This window comes from Anopheles merus, chromosome 2R (assembly GCF_017562075.2).
Source record: "Anopheles merus strain MAF chromosome 2R, AmerM5.1, whole genome shotgun sequence".
NCBI lineage: Eukaryota > Metazoa > Arthropoda > Insecta > Diptera > Culicidae > Anopheles > Anopheles merus.
Genome location: NC_054082.1, coordinates 7,168,931 through 7,185,483, shown reverse-complemented (window position 1 = coordinate 7,185,483; position 16,553 = coordinate 7,168,931). Strand labels below are relative to the sequence as shown.

At 49.1% G+C, this 16,553-nt stretch overlaps 5 protein-coding genes across 13 annotated transcripts; 1 reads left to right on the top strand and 4 right to left on the bottom strand.

Annotated features, from left to right (window-relative positions):
• Window positions 1–11: 11 nt before the first annotated feature.
• LOC121587954 (lysosomal acid glucosylceramidase) lies at window positions 12–3,049 on the bottom strand. The gene is made up of 3 exons (XM_041905354.1): window positions 1,846–3,049; window positions 352–1,774; window positions 12–288 (listed from the first exon to the last, which is right to left on the bottom strand). The coding sequence occupies exons 1-3, from the start codon at window positions 1,934–1,936 to the stop codon at window positions 189–191; spliced, it is 1,614 nt and encodes a 537-aa protein (XP_041761288.1). The 5' UTR covers window positions 1,937–3,049; the 3' UTR covers window positions 12–188.
• Window positions 2,904–4,944, bottom strand: LOC121587956 (serine protease grass). The gene is made up of 3 exons (XM_041905358.1): window positions 4,545–4,944; window positions 4,139–4,479; window positions 2,904–4,076 (listed from the first exon to the last, which is right to left on the bottom strand). The coding sequence occupies exons 1-3, from the start codon at window positions 4,591–4,593 to the stop codon at window positions 3,063–3,065; spliced, it is 1,404 nt and encodes a 467-aa protein (XP_041761292.1). The 5' UTR covers window positions 4,594–4,944; the 3' UTR covers window positions 2,904–3,062.
• Window positions 4,945–5,546: 602 nt separating this feature from the next.
• Window positions 5,547–6,797, bottom strand: LOC121587961. Of its 4 annotated transcripts, none has more exons than XR_006004140.1 (3): window positions 6,255–6,796; window positions 6,014–6,182; window positions 5,547–5,564 (listed from the first exon to the last, which is right to left on the bottom strand). XR_006004140.1 is itself a non-coding variant. In XM_041905368.1 (3 exons), the coding sequence occupies exons 1-2, from the start codon at window positions 6,762–6,764 to the stop codon at window positions 6,078–6,080; spliced, it is 615 nt and encodes a 204-aa protein (XP_041761302.1). In that variant the 5' UTR covers window positions 6,765–6,797; the 3' UTR covers window positions 5,581–5,667; window positions 6,064–6,077. The 4 variants fall into 4 exon arrangements, 2 of the variants coding, with proteins under 2 accessions (XP_041761302.1, XP_041761301.1); XM_041905368.1 differs by lacking the exon at window positions 5,547–5,564 and adding an exon at window positions 5,581–5,667 and having other exon boundaries at window positions 6,064–6,182; window positions 6,255–6,797; XR_006004139.1 differs by lacking the exon at window positions 5,547–5,564 and adding an exon at window positions 5,587–5,667.
• A 227-nt stretch (window positions 6,798–7,024) lies between these two features.
• LOC121587955 (transcription factor GAGA-like) lies at window positions 7,025–10,238 on the top strand. Of its 3 annotated transcripts, none has more exons than XM_041905357.1 (5): window positions 7,025–7,806; window positions 7,874–8,047; window positions 8,173–8,371; window positions 8,441–8,578; window positions 8,661–10,238. In XM_041905357.1, the coding sequence occupies exons 1-5, from the start codon at window positions 7,591–7,593 to the stop codon at window positions 9,416–9,418; spliced, it is 1,485 nt and encodes a 494-aa protein (XP_041761291.1). In that variant the 5' UTR covers window positions 7,025–7,590; the 3' UTR covers window positions 9,419–10,238. The 3 variants fall into 3 exon arrangements, with proteins under 3 accessions (XP_041761291.1, XP_041761290.1, XP_041761289.1); XM_041905356.1 differs by having other exon boundaries at window positions 8,429–8,578; window positions 8,664–10,238; XM_041905355.1 differs by having other exon boundaries at window positions 8,429–8,578.
• A 932-nt stretch (window positions 10,239–11,170) lies between these two features.
• On the bottom strand, window positions 11,171–16,342 carry LOC121587959 (RNA-binding protein cabeza). 4 transcript variants are annotated; one of them, XM_041905360.1, is made up of 7 exons: window positions 16,203–16,342; window positions 15,680–15,874; window positions 15,235–15,358; window positions 14,325–14,359; window positions 12,677–12,786; window positions 11,851–12,578; window positions 11,171–11,768 (listed from the first exon to the last, which is right to left on the bottom strand). In XM_041905360.1, exons 1-7 carry the CDS (start codon window positions 16,210–16,212, stop codon window positions 11,726–11,728), a joined length of 1,245 nt encoding a protein of 414 aa, XP_041761294.1. In that variant the 5' UTR covers window positions 16,213–16,342; the 3' UTR covers window positions 11,171–11,725. The 4 variants fall into 4 exon arrangements, with proteins under 4 accessions (XP_041761294.1, XP_041761295.1, XP_041761296.1 ...); XM_041905361.1 differs by having other exon boundaries at window positions 14,325–14,356; XM_041905362.1 differs by lacking the exon at window positions 15,680–15,874 and having other exon boundaries at window positions 16,203–16,340.
• Between the last annotated feature and the right edge of the window lie 211 nt (window positions 16,343–16,553).

Genomic DNA, 16,553 nt, shown 5'->3' with positions numbered 1-16,553 from the left:
GTAATGCCGTGTTTCTTTGCACCTTCAGCTTCCTAACGAGCTTCCATTTATTCTTCGGGGATTGTTTTGTGTGTGTGTGTGTGTTCGCTTTTGGTTTGTTGTTTGTTCCTCCCATCTATTGATTCTGCGAGGTTACGATGGTTTGGTGTAGCACTGGTTTGGTTTGCTGTTCGTACTAGAAGTCAGTCTTATAGGTAGAGCATCGTATGTACCGATTTGGGTGGAAGACGTACCCGCACACTGCCGTACCGCTTATCCTCTATGTTGACGCTCGATTTCCAGTTGGCTCTAAAATAAAAAAAACGGTACATCTTTAGCTTCGATTTCACAATTTCCCCCCTGCATGCTTACCGGTTGTACATTACGAGCACCGTTCGCTTGTCGGGCCGCTCAAATGCAATGACCTGCACATCGCCGCTGGACGATTGCACCTCCAGCCGCACCGAGCCGGGCAGTATAAAGCGTGAAAAGTGTCCCAGTCCGTAGAATATCGGCTGCTTGTACGCTTCCTCCCAGGACGTTCCGTTCACAATCACCGCACTCTCGACAAAGTTGTCCGCATAGTTCGGACCGCCGCGCTCATCGAGCACCAGATTCCAATCGATCCATCCGTGCACACTGTGCTGCAGGTCCTGCATCACGTACACGATGTACGATTCGGCCCGCTCCCACGATCCGAGGATGGGCCGATGCTGCTGCAGTGGCTTGTCGCCCAGCGAGGCTTCCGTGTTGAAGATCCACTTGTCCGGATAGCGGGCGGCGGTCTGGTCGAGCAGGGCGGCCGGCGCCACACCGTCCCAGTACCAGTGGACGGCCAGCCCGTTCAGGTAGCGCGTCGCGTTCGGGTGGCCCTCGTCCATCAGCTTGAACCACAGCGGGAACGTGTACCGCTGATCGTCGCACCCGAACAGCTTCACCTCGCTGACGGCGGAAGCGCGGAGCGCCGGGCCGAGGTTCTCTCCCACCCAGCGGCCCTGGTCCTGCGCAATCCAGCCCAGGCTCATGAAATGCACAAACAGGAAACCGATCACACCGTTCAGCGGTTCGTTGCCGGTCGAGATGGCCCAAAAGTTTAGCCCGGCGGCACGCATCAGCTCCAGATAGCGCACGTGATAGTCGGCCCACGTCTGGTAGTACTCGGGCCGCAGCCGGCTGGCGCCCGTCCAATCGTTGTTCGTCTTCATCCACGGCGGCGGGCTCCATGCGGCACCGATCAGCCGTATCTCGCCGTTGCCCGTCACGTTCATCAGCTCCTTGATCTGCGCCACCTTCACCAGATCGCGCTCATCTAGGTGGGTGAAGTTGGACAGGGCCGCATCGTCCACCGGCAGCTCGTTGTACGCCCACGGCGCCAGGTCAAAATCACAGCCACCGATCGGTACGCGCATAAACCGGTACGCAATGCCCTGCGTCGGCGAGTAGTACGCTTTGTACAGGCTTTCGCGCAGCGTCGGATTCAGCCGGCCCAGATTGTGCGACACTGCGCCGGTAAACGCGCCACCGAAACCTTCCACCCGCTGGTAGCGCCGCAACGGGTCGAGCGTGATCGTGATGTCCGCTTCCGCACGGGTCGGCCGCTGCTGTTTGGCAGTGCGCGAAAAGTTGCCCTCGGTTTGGGCGAAGCGCAGCCCGCCACTGCTGCTGGACACCAGCAGAAAGCTGCCCAGCTCCGCCGGCTCGCGGTACTCGAGCGTATCACAATACGTCGCATTGCACACGCACACCGCTCCGTTCGGGTACTGCCGCAAGGCGCAGGGCAATCCGCCTGCCGTAACTGGAAGGAGAGCAGTGATTACACAACGTCCATGACGCGCCCCGTCCGTAACAGACTGTACCGTAACTTACCCAATGGTGTGTGAGACAATGCGAGCAGCAGCACACCACACAGCGCCAAACTGCGCACCATCGCCACCGGAACACGATCGCAACAGCGCATTGTTTTGCCGTTCGCCTGTGAACGGGTTCAACTTGAAACTGACCGCACCGACGAGCCCCTTTGGCGTGTCGGGGTGATTCGTGGTTCGTGTTATCGTCGCACGGCTTTCTCTAACTCCGGACCGCGTAGTAGTGGGGTGGTGAGTTCCGCGATAATGTGCTCTCTCAAACACGATGCGACGAATGCTCACTTACACAACGGGTTCGTTCACGAATGGGCAATCGAATCGGACACTGGGGAAAACCACAACTCCGGGATCAAACCAGTAAATAATTAAAGCCTGCCTCAACGAGATCGTGGACCACGCTTAGAACTGCATTGCTGGAAATTAATGGGAGGAAGCTCTAACCCCTTCTACCAATTGCATACCATCCACCCCCTAGTCCTTCCCATTCCCAATTGAATCATACAGAGGCATGTTGATAGAGTACGACAGAGAGAAGCAAGCACTCAAACACTCTCCGCTCAACTCTGTCCTGTGTGTATGCGTCTGTGAACCATCATGCTGTTTTCGTTGTCGGCTTCGTAACACACACACCCTCACACACACCCCAGCCAGAGCAGTGTGTTGCACGTTCTAGATGTAAGCTATCAAAACATATTAACGCATGCAGTTGTCACGCACGCGTGACACGGCCTGTCCGACACTGTCACAGATGCAGTGCCACTCGAGGAAGAAGATTCTATCACAGACCTCACCCCCACTCGGATGGGTACACGGGCAGAGAGCAGAGACATGTTCAAAAACTGACGGCAGCGCATCCACTGTTGTGTGTTTTCTGCGAGAGACAACGACGACGACGGTGGGTTTGAGATTCATTCTGGAATAACAGAGTTCTCCTAAAAGGAAGCAGTAACGTATTAATATAATTATCGCGCGAAGGGTATTAATGATCTGTTGCCTCCAAACGGGCGTCGCGAATCGATCAGCGCAGTTGTTTCGTGTAAGCGAAGAGGAGAAAACGTTCAATTTATTCAACTTCGCATTCATATACACTGCTTAAAACCTATGGCAACTGGGTACGTAAAATCTATGAGCATTTTTAATGATTCATTTGAGACCGGAAACCACTGACTCTCTCACTCACTCACCCATTCACTCTCTCGCTCGCTTGCTGTCTTTTCCTTACAACACCATATGGTCCAGGATCCAGTCCATAACGTACCCCACCAGCACACCGCGACTGGGACGATCCGGATTGGAGCAGTAGGCCGGCCCGTCCGAGATGATGCCGTACTGCACGTACCGCGACTGGCCATCGTACACACCGAGCGCCTGGTACGGTCCGCCCGAGTCACCGCCACAGTGATTGCTGTGGCTAGTGCCACCGGCGCAGATCATATAGTCCTTGGCGCAAGCCGGATCGTCCATCAGTAGGGGGGTGTGCGCTTTCAGCAGCACGGTTGCCGGCTTCTCCTTCTCCGTCAGTCCCCAGCCTGTGATGGTAACCGTGGGCGGTAGGTACATGCGCAGGGACGCGTACACCGGCAGACAGATCGGCCGTACCAGCTCGCCCGCCACATCGGCCGGGCTGGCCAGCCGCAGCATCCCGACGTCGTGCGTGTGGCTGCGCATTTTCTGCGCGATAGCAATCTCCTGCACTTGAAGCTGGGGGCAGTCCACGCCTCCCGCCGTCGTGCCGGTCGGGCATTCGGGCCTTTCCAGCAGATCGTGCTTCCCGAGCCGAACGCGAACCAGCCCCCCGTTGATGCAGTGCCGAGCGGTGAGTACGTACGAGGGATGAATCAGCGTGCCGCTGCAGATCGCCTTCTGCTTGTAAACCAGATTCGCCATCCACGGGAATTCCCCACGCTGTGCGTACGTACCGTCCTGGATTTTAACCAGCAGCCCGATCGTACCGCACGGCAGGCGCGCCAGTTTCGCTGCGTTCGGGTGGGAAACGAGCCGGTTCGGCTGTGCCGGCGGTACGCAGCACGTCCGCTGATCGACGGATCGCTTGCTGGGGCGAGGCGGCTGGCCACCACACAGCACGGCGGGAACTAGCGAACCCGCCTCACCGTTAGCGCCCGTACAGCGGGGAAAGGTGGAGGCGGGTTGTTTTGCTTGCAGAGGCGCTGCCTCCTGTTCGCAGAGCTTTTTGTGCGTGGCACAGTACGGATCAGTACAGCAGAAGTAATGCTGGGAAAGGAACGACAGTTAATACATCAAACACCAATGGAAGAATGGACAAGATTGCTTACCCTTCGGTCGTGCACATAGCACAGATTCTGCTCCGGATTTTGCATCAGCTTCCGCTCGGTAGTCGTCTGCAGTGTTGGGCACTGCTCACGCAGCAAGCAAGCACCCGGTTTCCCATTCAGCCGGCAGCCGATGTGGCGCTTGCGGCAGCAAATGTGGGTTTTCCTGTCCTGCTGTACAGCCGGCTGACAGGTTTTGCGATGTATCTCCTTCATGAACGTGGCGTTTGTCAAATGTTCTTCCTTTTCGATACGCCTGTACACTGGCGAACAGTGGCGGATCGGAAGGCAGCGTTCGTCCGGATCGCTACAACCAATTTGCAAAGCTTCCCCGGCAAACGTTCCTATACGGAAGTATAATTTGTATTAAGCTTGTAAACCAGTTCCGAGGCGGTACAAACAAACTCACCAAACATCAATATCGCGACGATCACCGAGAATACGTTTGCGGAAACCATTCTGTTTCCGTTAGCACTGAACCACACCGTAGCACTCGTCAAGTCCGACTGAACTGAACTTCAAGTCAGGGCTGAATGAATGGCGAACTCGCGCTAACGAGCGAACGTGAGTTGATTGGGGATTTTTCTTGTGCGAAGTGTGAGTTCACACGCACAATCGGGCGGCGAATCGGGGTGGGAGACCCGAGTGAGTGAGAATGTTGCTACTTGTTAGCATATTATTATCTTAAAGAAGGAGGCCCGTCCGATCAGCGGCAAGGCTTGCGAAGGTGGTTGTAACTGGAGAGGAGAGGCGTACATTTCTTGACCCATCTGTGGGTCAGACCCGGCCGGTTGATGGGTGGGTGCGTTTCTTCCAGCATATTGGGGATTTCTACTCGCGACAAATCGAGGCAAAAAGAAAACGGATTACCCTCACGAATGGCAACCAATGGCGCAATGGGAATGAATCAGATAATAATTAATAAGAAAAAATGGTTCTCTACCCTTATGGTGATTCCTTGCACGAGCATCATCATATGTTTGAGGTGATTTTTTGAATGACCCAGGAAGACATATTTACTTTCCCACGTTAATCGTTCTAAACAGATTCTGTTTGCACTGCATGAACAATCTCGGCTGTTTTGCTTTAGGAATCTTCGTGTCTGTGCAGTCCGACCAATGCTCCACATCGTTGATAAGAATGCACAACCGGCAAATTTTGCAGTTTGTTGTACCAATGGACGTTATTTGAACTGTACTATCGGGTTGGTTGAAGGCAGATTCACAGTTCTTTGGGAATTTACCAAAATTTAGACTACAAATGTGTATGTTCCAAACGACGAGAAACCGTTGGCAGATGGATACTGCAGCTCTATTTCTCCAAAAATATCGCAATTGTAATGACTCATCAACTGGTTCTTTGGAATCAAAGAAGATTCAAACCGGGATGTTTTTGCAATTCTCATTGTGTTGGCATTTCAATTGGAATTCTTGAATTCGTTATAATGATATCGAAAAGAAGATACATTGCATATTGTTGAGCTTAATGTTAAATGTCTTTTCTTCTTTTTTTCTTTTTCACATTTATATGTCCTTTAGGAATAAAAATTCAAACATGTTTCAAATTAATAGAAATAAACGGTAAAAAGACCATTTTCAAATATATCTCCTAATTGTTGCTTGCTGGAAAATAAATAAAATTGAGTAAAACTGTACTAATTCGTACCAGACCAAATAATAATAATAATCCACATCATCTCCAAGACTCTACTTATACTTAGATTAATGTAATTTTTACAAGGAAAATACTAAAAAAATAATCCTTTTAAAGGACACAATGCAAGTAAGTGTTTTTATGAAGGACACGGGTCGCTAACTTCTGGCCAACAAATCTCGATATAGTGGGGTTGTGCTAACCCATACGGTTGGATATTAGTACCTTATGATTTGGCAATCATTTATTACTAGACTTAACTATGAAAGACAAACCAGTTCGATAGTGTCTAGAATGTATTCTGCGTCGATGATTTCTTGAGCTTGCGTTTTCTCGTTCCCTGCTGCAAAAAGCTTAGGGACGCATCCGGCGACCCCGACGCATTGGATTGCATCTGTCGATAAAGTGTGAGATGGCTTGTAGCAGCAGTAACAAACGGAGCAACAGGTACCCTCTTACGACTTACCTCTTTCTGTACTACCGGTCCTTTGACCTGCGGAGATTGAGTCAGAATCGGGTCCATCTGTTCGACCACCGGGCCGCTCGCCTCTCCGTTCTCGGTCCCTGTGACACTAAGCGTATAACTTCCCGGTGGCGTTTTACGCGGGCGGGAGAGTATACCGGTTCCTTCCGTCAGAATCCGTTGTGACGTTTCCGATTTGCAGTAGTATTCGTAGAACTGCTCCAACCGAATGATGCACTGGCTGCAGATCGTTACCGGCAGCGTATCCGCGTGAGTGATAGTTATCGGCAAACAGACGCGTATTTTGGTTAGCAGCAGCTTCCGCTGTGCGTATTCACTAAACAGCGACACCTGCAGCTCATCGTTCGTGAGGCAAATTCGGCAAATCGGTATCTTTGAGAGAGACATTTCCATCCACTGCGCGCACTGTTTCCCGTCCAACCGGCAAGTGTCAGTTAAAAATGGTTGCACCGTCAACTCGAAATCAAACTGCTCGACTTTGCATTTGAGCATCGAGCGGAGTTTGATTTATTTTGAATTATTTTGGAATCAACTAAAAGGTTTATCGTTGAAAAAAATTATTTAAAATCCACGATATGATTTTGATTTATCATATTTCCCCTGTAATGCCTTTAATTCGCTATAAACGTAATTTAAAACAAACAGTTCGTGAAAACTGCTGGACTCAATTTGCCACGCAGGGTCGAACTCCGCGACAGCTCGAGACGCCATCGAGCGCACTCTTAATGTACGGACGGCATCGACCGCACTGCTAATGACAGTTAATTGTCAATTTTACAAAAATACATACGAAAAAAGAGACTAATTACTTTTAATGGTTTAATTCGTCGAAGAAATGCTGTTTCTGGCATCGTTGGCGTACCAGTTGGACGGTGTCTTCGGGCTGAAAATCGATGCACAGTGGACGGTGTGAAAAGTGCGAAAATTCCTCGACGAAAAGTGCTACCCGCCCAGCGTTCGCGACGATGCGCTTGCAGTGCGCGATAATGGTGTAACGAAAAGGGGGAAAAACGGCAACGCTCCCATCTCAGCAACAACACCACCAGCATCATCACCAGCTCCGCGGTAGCAGCAGCGCTCCGCCCGACTACCAGCCCGACAGAACCTGGCAAGCTACTTTGGGCCTGTTTTGGTCTCGGACCTTGCACACCGTGCTCAAGTGAAGGCGTTTCGCCTGCGGTTGGTCCCGTCCCTCCCGTGCATGGTAGTGTGTTTATTTATCACCCATCTCAGCCGAAGCGAACGGAGCGGCCAATAATCATAACAAACTCAAGAGCGCCTTCCTTGGCCCCCCAACACACAGTGTGGCAGCAGCACCATGTCGTCGGGTTTGGTGGAAAAATCGTTCGTCAACAATGATGAGCTGTTCTATCTGAAGTGGAACAACTTTCAGAAGAACGTCAGCACCCAGTTCGAAAAGTTGCGCGAAGACGACGACCTGGTGGACATAACGTTCGCCTGCGAGGGCCGAATGCTTACCGCGCACAAGCTGGTACTGTTCGCGTGCAGCCCTTACTTTAAGGAGCTGCTGAAGGTAAGAAGCATCATCGTCGCTGTTGAGATGCAGTAGCTTCATGAGAGTTGTTTTGTACTGGTTGCAGAAAAATCCCTCCCCGCATCCAGTGTTTTTCATGAACGACGTCAAGTACGATGTGCTGAAAGCCATCCTGCAGTACATGTACCTCGGCGAGGTGCACATCACGAACGAGAATCTGAAGGAATTCATCAAAACCGCCGAAGGGCTGCAAATCCGTGGACTGAGCAAAGAAAACAATGTAAGCAATGTGTGGGTTGATGGTTCCTGCGAAGCGCGCCAAAGTGTCATTCTAGTAGCTCGTTGCATGCTTTGATGGGGTTTACGCGTTGCCACAGCGATCTTACCTTCTTCTGTTTTCCACAGGGAGATCTGATTATTCCGACACACCAGGACGTACTGCGCCGGGAGGAAAAGAACGAACAAATGCTGGACGAGTTCTGCCGGAAGCGGTCCGACATTGGGCAGCTCCAGACATCGTCCGTGCTGAACATAAAGCGCGTCAAGACGGCTCCGGACGGCTCGATGACGGCCGGCGGCGGCGGCGGCGGCCCGGATGGAAATGGTAAGAGCGTATCCGCCGTCGCTAGGTGAAGACGATAAAGTGCTCATTCTTTCGCAGTGTCGGACGTAGAACCGAAAGTGGAAATGGTCGAGTATCTGGACAGTGAGGCGGGCACGCACCAATCGCCAACGTACTGCAGCATGGAACCGTACGCGGATAAAACCAATGCCCGCACCGCCATGGGCCATCTGGGGGCAATCAATAATGGTTTGTATTTTGGATGCGTTTTCAAGTCTTCTTTCCCCCGGGCGCTTTGTAAAATGCGCCCTCCTGTCTTTTGTCATTTCAGTAGCCGGTTTCAGCCAATCCGGCGCCGCGACCGTTTCCGGCGCAGCGGGACCTAATCAACCCGGTGGCTCTACCGGCCACAGCCATAATGTGCACGAGTACAAATCGGAGGACGACAGCAGTTGGATGGAGAAGTCGCTCGACAACATTTCCGTCAACTCGGAGCAAAGCATGAAGTACAACAGCGGCGGTGGCGGCGGCGGTGCCAGTGGCGGCGGCAGCGGGAACGGCGGCGGCAATGGTGATAAGAGCAAGGGGCGCAGCAGTCGGAACAGCAACCGGTCCACGGACGACAAAGCCAACTGTCTGACGCCACGCTGCTGTCCGGTCTGTTCGCGGCTCTACTCGAACGTGTCCAATCTGCGGCAGCACATGCGGCTGATACACAACCCGACGGCCGTCTGCTGCCCGATCTGCCAGAAGCACTTCAACTCCGAGCTCTACCTGAAGCGCCACTACTCGTCGATACACTCGATCAATCCTAACAGCACCGGCGATGGTGAGCTGGTCGACACGAAACCTCCCGCGTCGCAACTGCAGCAGCAAGCACCGCCCCAGCAACAGCAAGGCCCTCAGCAAACGCAACAACAGCAACAGCAGCAACAACAACAGCAGCAACAGCAACAACAGCAGCAGCAGCAGCAGCAACAGGCCCAACAGCAACAACCTCAACAGCAAGCTCCAGCACCGACGGCAAATACCTGGAATCCGTACCATCATCACGATGCCTCCCAGTTGGTGAATCCTTTTATCAAGTAATTGATGCCACATTATCGCAAGGCCGATGGAACCTTCTAATGTGAGTGGCGGCAGTGCGGCACTACCACTACAGGCCGTCGTTTATACCCTTAGCGGGGTATGGAGTTGTTGCTCTGTTGTTCCTGGCCAAGGACCTGCTACTATGAGTGTACCTAATATCCGCATTGGTCACTTCTCTCACCTTCTGCTCACTGTCTTATACCTTATAACTGAAGTATAATACATAATTCCCCACAATTCACGAGATGTGGTGGAAGTTGAATTCATGCGGCATGTTGTAAACTCTCACGAATGGAATCCACTGAATGTGCAATACGAGAATCTATTTTTACACCGGAACCACTACATGTACATCTGCTGCTGTTTTTGCATATGAACGGTACCGAACGTTACACACTACATTGGCCAAAATTGTATAAAAAAGGGAAACGCACGTAGAGAAGTGATGTTGGACATCGTCCCATACATCAGCAGCACACCAGCGATCATCGTCTCATGTGTGCTTTGTGGTTTAGTCCATCGTTTGGTGCAATGGCGCTGTTTAGATGCATTGAACGAAGAGGAACCTCCTCCTTCCTTTGGGGAAAAGCATATTCAGAGAGAAATGTTTCAGAATGTTGATTTCGTTCCGCCGTGTTGATTTTAACCTTTCGCTAGCTAGCTTTGTAAGGGTTTAATAAGTTTAGCTTAGGGTGACTTGTTTTAACGGTACAAAAAGGTGCCACGAAAGTGTGCATCGGTTTTTAGTTTAGCTGTAGAGCGACCAGTTTGCTGAACATATTGCGCCGAAATGAGGGAAGATCGTGTAAACACGCGAAAACTAATGGAGAAACGAAGGTAGAAAAGGTCCTCTGGGTACACCCAACTGTATGGTACTATGTACTTATGCGTACACTTTTGTTGGCTTTGCTTCATAATTTGAACGACATCGGGACGTTTGCGAAAAGGTAGTGATAGCGTTCAAACAAAACAATTGCCCAGTGGTAACTTATACATACAAAAACATAGCAAGGTGAAGGGGGCCGGCCCCACGGTACAGCCGCTTAACAGCTTGTGCGCGCGCTGCGATACAAATAAAATACGTGCCGAGAGGACCACTAATCCCCATTAAGAGCTGGATGTAAAGGGTCTGGACCGGTTACAGTTGTTGCGCCAAGTAGGAGAATGAAAATAAGAAAGTGCACACATGCAAACAATCTGTCCTAATCCTTGTAAAGTCGTCTGGTACGTGTCCGAACACGGAAAACAATAATATATACGTACAAATGTGTAAACGCAACTAGAACGAAAAGCAGCCTAGGTTTAATGCTTTACGTTAAGTTTCCAGTTCGCGCAGGCGTGCAAGTTTCGCAGTGAAATGAATGGGTGTTGCTCGTGACTTTCAAACAGCAGCAGGATTTGCCAATCCCCCCGCCGTTAGAGACAGGAGCAAACTTCCTTTTGGGTGCATCAGCATCTGCCAATCATGTTTACGCCGATGCTTCCGTAATTTATGTTCACGCACACTCTCCCCCCGTACTATTCGCCCACATTTTAGCCTGATTATTGTACATACACATAGAGTATTAATATAGAACAGTAAAAAAACTATCGGTAAAATGATACAGTTGATTGGGGCGTATAAATAAAGCAAGGTGGAAAAAATACTGTACACACTTCGCGCGACTTCATTCTGCTTTACAATGGTGATCGACAATCACTTCCTTCGGATGATTTCATAGCACGAATACAGTTCAACTGCGACAATCCTTATTTAGTTTATCTTTACTCTTTATTTAGTTTGTGTTACGTGGTAAATCTCTCCCTTGCGACCTGCTTTTGTGTCTCTGGAGGACGGTGGATAATGTTTGAGGCATCGTTACTCTACAGCGGTAAGATGTGTTACATGGTTTGTTGTTATTATTGCTACACACCCTCCCTCCTCTCAAGGGGCCGGGGGTTGGGGACGTGTGAGCATACCGATCATCAACCAGATTCACGCAATTTGCTTAGTGAACAACACGTGCACTAATAATACATTTACAATTCGTCTCGTCGCTTACAATTTTTGTTGAAAAAGGTCCTGTTCCAGCTTATTCTGGGCGCATTGGAAAGTAATGGTTCGTGCCTGATTCAAGAACAAGATGGTACTACCGCTGCTGAGTCTCCCACGCCATCCGTCTTTCTCGATGCGTGCATACATGACTATAATATAGCTAAATTGTTGACAAATAGGTTTGACATCCTTTCCCTGGGTGAAAATGTGTTGAATGTGTGTGTGGATGTCTCTATGACGCGTCTAAGGTGTATTGGCAATGTGCAACCCTCTTAGTACGGGCGTTGTCGTTGATCATTCCGGTTGTTTCTGTCACTGCAAGGGGAGGGAGGGGCGAAACATTAGAACAACATTTCTCACAACACTCCCGCGCACACTGCTGGTAGTTGATACTTACTTTCCTCTCATCGCTCCGCCACCATAGCCGCCACCGTTGTCCCGTCCTCCGCGATTCGATCCTCCGTAGCCCCGATCCTGCCCTCCAGCACCGCCACCCCGTCCGCCGCCGAACGAGCCCCGATCCCGACCGCCACCAGCTCCTCCTCCTCCTCCATTCCGGTTGCCACCATAACCGCCTCTGCTACCACCATCGGAACCATCGCCATCGCCCTTCGGTGCCTTGCAGCGGTTGCATTCGTTGCGCCAGGCAAAGTTTTTGTTGTTACATTCGCCACAGTTCCAGTCGCCCTCGCGATCCTGTCCCCCGCTGCCACCGCCGAATCCACCACCCCGGCCTCCGCCCATCGCACCACCGCCGCCGGGCGGAGGGCGCGATCGGCTGTCGTCTCGATCGCCGCCACCACGGTTGTAGCCACCGCGATCGCCGCCACCTCCGCGATCACCGCCACCACCCATTCGATTTCCGCCGCCGAAACCACCGCCGCCGCCGCCACCGCCGCCCTTGTTGAAGCCGCCCCGATTGCCACCCTTGTTCTGCCAGTTGCTGAAACGCTGGGCCAGCGTCACCTTGACGATGGCGCCATTGAATTCCTTGTTATCGAACCATCCGATGGCGGACTGGGCGGCACTAGCGTCATCGTACGTGACGGTTGCCTCACCCTTCATGTTGCCCGTTTCCTTGTCCTTGTACATCCAAATTTTGGGCTTCTGGGTGCGCTTGTCACGCTATAATGGTACGAAAACAAGAGTTAAAATCAATACATCAACACAACAGCAATGTTATGAACGGGCGCGCGCGCGCTTCGACGCTTCCAAAAGCCTACCTTAATCACACCGATCGATCCAAAGCGTTCGGCAATTTCCTCTTCCGTAGTTTCCGGTGTCATTCCCTGAATGAAGATTGTATCCTCCTGCGTGATCATTTCACCCTCGGCTACACCAATGCGACGCGTACGGCGGTAGCGCGCATTGCACATTTCGTCATTAGACGAAGAGAGACAGATAGAGAGAAACGAATACGGAAAATGTTCCGATCGATCAGGAGGTGTGATGAGAAAAATAGAGAAGAAAAAACGCAAACCAAGTATTAGTGATCGTTTGGATAGGGGCCGTAACACAGTAATTGAGTACGTTTTGTTAAAGTTAAATTAAAATATAGTTATGCCTCTTTGTAAACTGTTGTTGCTTCAACGCTTTGCATTCTTGTATGACCCTTGTTTTTGATGATATTTAAAGCTCGTGGTGGTATACCATTAAAGCTGGATGGTGAGCTACACACCTCTTGGTTCCGAATCGTATTTATGTACCTTTCTTTGTACTATTTCAATAAAGCAGATCCTATCGAAAACCTTGACCGTTGAGATAATTCATTTCATATACACTTTACGTGGAATACATGTTGTTTAGTAGTGGTTGCACTATTTTATGACATCTATATAGTACTTTTTTGACGTTGTTATAAGCTTCGCGCGGTGATGTTATACATACTGAGTTTCTTGCAACACGCTGGATGAAAGCCACACAACCACAGAAATAGTAATCACTATACTGAATCAGACACAGTACTCAGCTTTAATATACCCAACAATGCTACAAACTTAACGAACTCTTCACAGCGAGTAATGACAGTTTGAACGGAGCTTTAACAATGATTTCAACCAACATTATATTATTTCATCAATCATCTGCTACCGAGAATTACATTACATTTTGCATGATGCGAACGATTATGGCAAAGTTTAAAAATTCAATTGAGATTCTTTCCTATCTGCACTACACGTTTGGGTGCTGTTTGCTTACGAAAGGGTTTTTTTTTCTTCTTTGCTACGAAACTATAACGACAATAACGACTTCATGCACAATTGATGAGAAAATTGATTGAATAGATAAAGAAAAATCAAGAATAGCAACAAAAGTTAAAGTACGTTCGATAAATGTTGAGAGTGCACACGATTCTACATGAAACAGAGGCAATGCTGAACGTCATCAACAGTATTTCTTTGCTTTATACTTAGCAATGTATAGTTTAAGCGGTTGAAAAACAGAAAGAAAGAATTGTCATTCAAATTCGACTTGGACAGAACATCTCATGAAGATGGTAGCGGAGCTCCCATCAGATACAACATAATAGCAAATAATGTTTGCTCACCACAAGTAATCAATCCTTATGAGCATCGAATAGTAGAAGGAAAACCACAAGACGAGTGATCTTTTGTAGACAATTAATAAAAGAACTTGAGATAAGATAGTAACATTTGTTAGCAATTATTCTTGCTTCTGTTGGAAATCGTAATGCGCCTTTCTTTCTTAATGTTTTTTCTTCCCCTGCTATCGACTTTAATCTCTCTTTCTTTCGTACCTCTTTCGATAGGTATTACCGTCACTAATAGCAGTTTGAAGACGTATTTACTATATAAAATAATAGAACAGTGAAAAAATAATATTTTCACCGAACAGTCGCTCGGTGTTTACCTTTGTTATAACCACCCTTGTTGCCGCCGCCACTGCTATAACACATGAAACCAAACACCATTTCGTTACATATTTGTTGTTGATCGCACGGACACGCACATACACAGTAGAGTAGAAGTAGTACCAGTAGTAGAAGTAGTAGTAGTAGTGGTAGTAGTAGAAGTAGTAATGGTTGGGGTAGAAGTAGAGGTAGAAATAGGTTGCACATAGTTTTAAATGGGTTTTAATCAGTTCGGGAACAATTGTTTCTTCTGCTCGTTTCAAACCGATCGGCAAAATTCAGGGTAGTAAAGTATGGAATGTATTGCAAACGTATTAAACTACATGTAAACTAATTTACCAGGATAGAACTCTGCTTCTCATTGCCCTTTTTTTGCCTTGCTATGCAAAGGAAAGCCAAACAAATGTTGACGATTGGGCAAGATAAAAATTATCCTGAAATATCCAATAAAACCAACAAGGACCTAGTATTACATTTAACAGCCATGTGTGCAACACATGCCAATAGAAGACAACAACAAAAAATACAAATTATTTTAACATTTATATCAACAGTTTAGAATTGTTCTAGTCAGGAGTACTGACAACCAAAATATTCTGGGTACAAAATATGATCAAGAACCGTCGACATATGAACCACTTCATTTCAAACAAAGCAATTACACAGCTTATCAGGATCGGTCAACCGGTTTGTTGTCATAATTTTCTCGCAATACATATATACATACATCTCTTGGACGCTGGCAATGGACAACGGACGAAATGGGTTTAACTTTTGTACAGTATTCTGTCGATATTGCGAGTCAGATGTTGAGCATTAAATAGAAAGGAGCTTACATGGAGTTTGCGAGGGGATAAAGTATGGGACAGAGATCGTTTACAACCTACAGACTCTACTGTCGATGCTCACCTGTAGCCGCCGGTTTGGTTACCACCTCTTCTGTCGTAGCCGCCGCCGCCGCCGCCACCACCACCACCGCGGTTGCTACCACCGTACCCGCCGCCGTCACCACGGCCTCCGCCACCATTGTAATCTGCATGAGCAAAGAGATAAAAATAGAACACATAATTATCGTCCGAAATACGGCATGTTTTGTTGAAATAGTGTGATTTGTTTTCTTCTAGCGTTCTTGCTACGCTGTATTTTTTATCTTTTTTTCTCTGTCACTCTCACGCCCATTCCCTTCTGCTAACTACACACTGCTTTAAAATTCGTCCAACGTCAAGGCTTCGATGTCCTTGAACGGTTTCATTCCTGTTTCGGTGTCCACGCACCACCACATCCCACCCACGTACGTATTCGAAACAACCTGCCCCGACCAACCGATCCAACAGGGAAACAAAGCGGAACTTACCACTTTGGCCACCGCCGTATCCACCGCCGACAGAACCGGAACTCTGCTGACCGTAGCTGCCGGCACCGCCACCGCCACCACCGCCGCCGAACTTGCTCATTGGAGGAGGCTGGCTGTAGCTTTGGTTAATCGCTGGTGGAGGAACGCTATACGGCGCCGCACTCCCAAAATCATTACTGCCGTAGCCACCGTACTCTGTCGCAGGAAAAACATGGAAGAATAAGTCTAAATGTTGTTTTCAAGCTGTGCGACTAGAATGGGTACTGGTATGGTAAATGGTTCGGCCAAGCATGTGTTCACCAGCATGCAAACACATTCGCCCGCACTCTACCATGCTAGGCAGGTAGGAGAAAGAAAAAAACGGCACACACATTTCGTGAATGTGAGGTGCTTTGCTTCGATTTTCAAGATGGACGACGCCATCTCTGCTCTCGCCGCATCGAATGATGAAAGCCAACTTTTCTGCACCGTAGATCGTAATTTGAGCGACTGTACCTAACGTGCCACACGGCAGCATACTTACGGTCAGCCATTGCGATGAGGTTGTGTCGGTAATTCGGTAAAGTACACCTTCTTTTTGGCACCCAAAAACTCACGCACCGCGTTGTTGTTATCTGCCCGAGAACACCTTTTTATTTGAGCGCTTTAATTTTTCACGTCAGTCGGGCCGAGCCGTGGATGTCACCAACACATGCACGCAGCATCGGACATGCTTGACAGATGAGCGCACAGTGTGCGAAGAGCTGATGTCGGGGGCCCAGGTTTCAAATAATATTTTTGAGCTATTTGAAACACTACATTTGTCCCTAATTTGGGGCAGCGAAAATATGAACTGAGTTTTTCTTCACACTTTCACATCACCATACAGCTAGCA

Bases quoted from the DNA above. Each gene is read 5' to 3' on its own strand.
- LOC121587959 (XM_041905360.1), bottom strand. The intron at 14,360-15,234 runs GTGAGCATCGAC...CATGTGTTATAG, and splicing joins AACCAAACCGGCGGCTACAG to CAGTGGCGGCGGCAACAAGG. The intron at 12,579-12,676 runs GTAGGCTTTTGG...GTACCATTATAG, and splicing joins GATCGATCGGTGTGATTAAG to CGTGACAAGCGCACCCAGAA.
- LOC121587954 (XM_041905354.1), bottom strand. From the start codon at position 1,936: ATGCGCTGTTGCGATCGTGTTCCGGTGGCGATGGTGCGCAGTTTGGCG. The intron at 1,775-1,845 runs GTAAGTTACGGT...CTCTCCTTCCAG, and splicing joins ATTGTCTCACACACCATTGG to TTACGGCAGGCGGATTGCCC. The intron at 289-351 runs GTAAGCATGCAG...TTTTTATTTTAG, and splicing joins GTGCTCGTAATGTACAACCG to AGCCAACTGGAAATCGAGCG.
- LOC121587961 (XM_041905368.1), bottom strand. From the start codon at position 6,764: ATGCTCAAATGCAAAGTCGAGCAGTTTGATTTCGAGTTGACGGTGCAA. The intron at 6,183-6,254 runs GTAAGTCGTAAG...CTTTATCGACAG, and splicing joins GACCGGTAGTACAGAAAGAG to ATGCAATCCAATGCGTCGGG.
- LOC121587955 (XM_041905355.1), top strand. From the start codon at position 7,591: ATGTCGTCGGGTTTGGTGGAAAAATCGTTCGTCAACAATGATGAGCTG. The intron at 8,372-8,428 runs GTAAGAGCGTAT...ATTCTTTCGCAG, and splicing joins CGGCGGCCCGGATGGAAATG to TGTCGGACGTAGAACCGAAA. The intron at 8,579-8,660 runs GTTTGTATTTTG...TTGTCATTTCAG, and splicing joins TCTGGGGGCAATCAATAATG to TAGCCGGTTTCAGCCAATCC.
- LOC121587956 (XM_041905358.1), bottom strand. From the start codon at position 4,593: ATGGTTTCCGCAAACGTATTCTCGGTGATCGTCGCGATATTGATGTTT. The intron at 4,480-4,544 runs GTGAGTTTGTTT...ACTTCCGTATAG, and splicing joins CGTCGCGATATTGATGTTTG to GAACGTTTGCCGGGGAAGCT. The intron at 4,077-4,138 runs GTAAGCAATCTT...TTCCTTTCCCAG, and splicing joins GCTATGTGCACGACCGAAGG to CATTACTTCTGCTGTACTGA.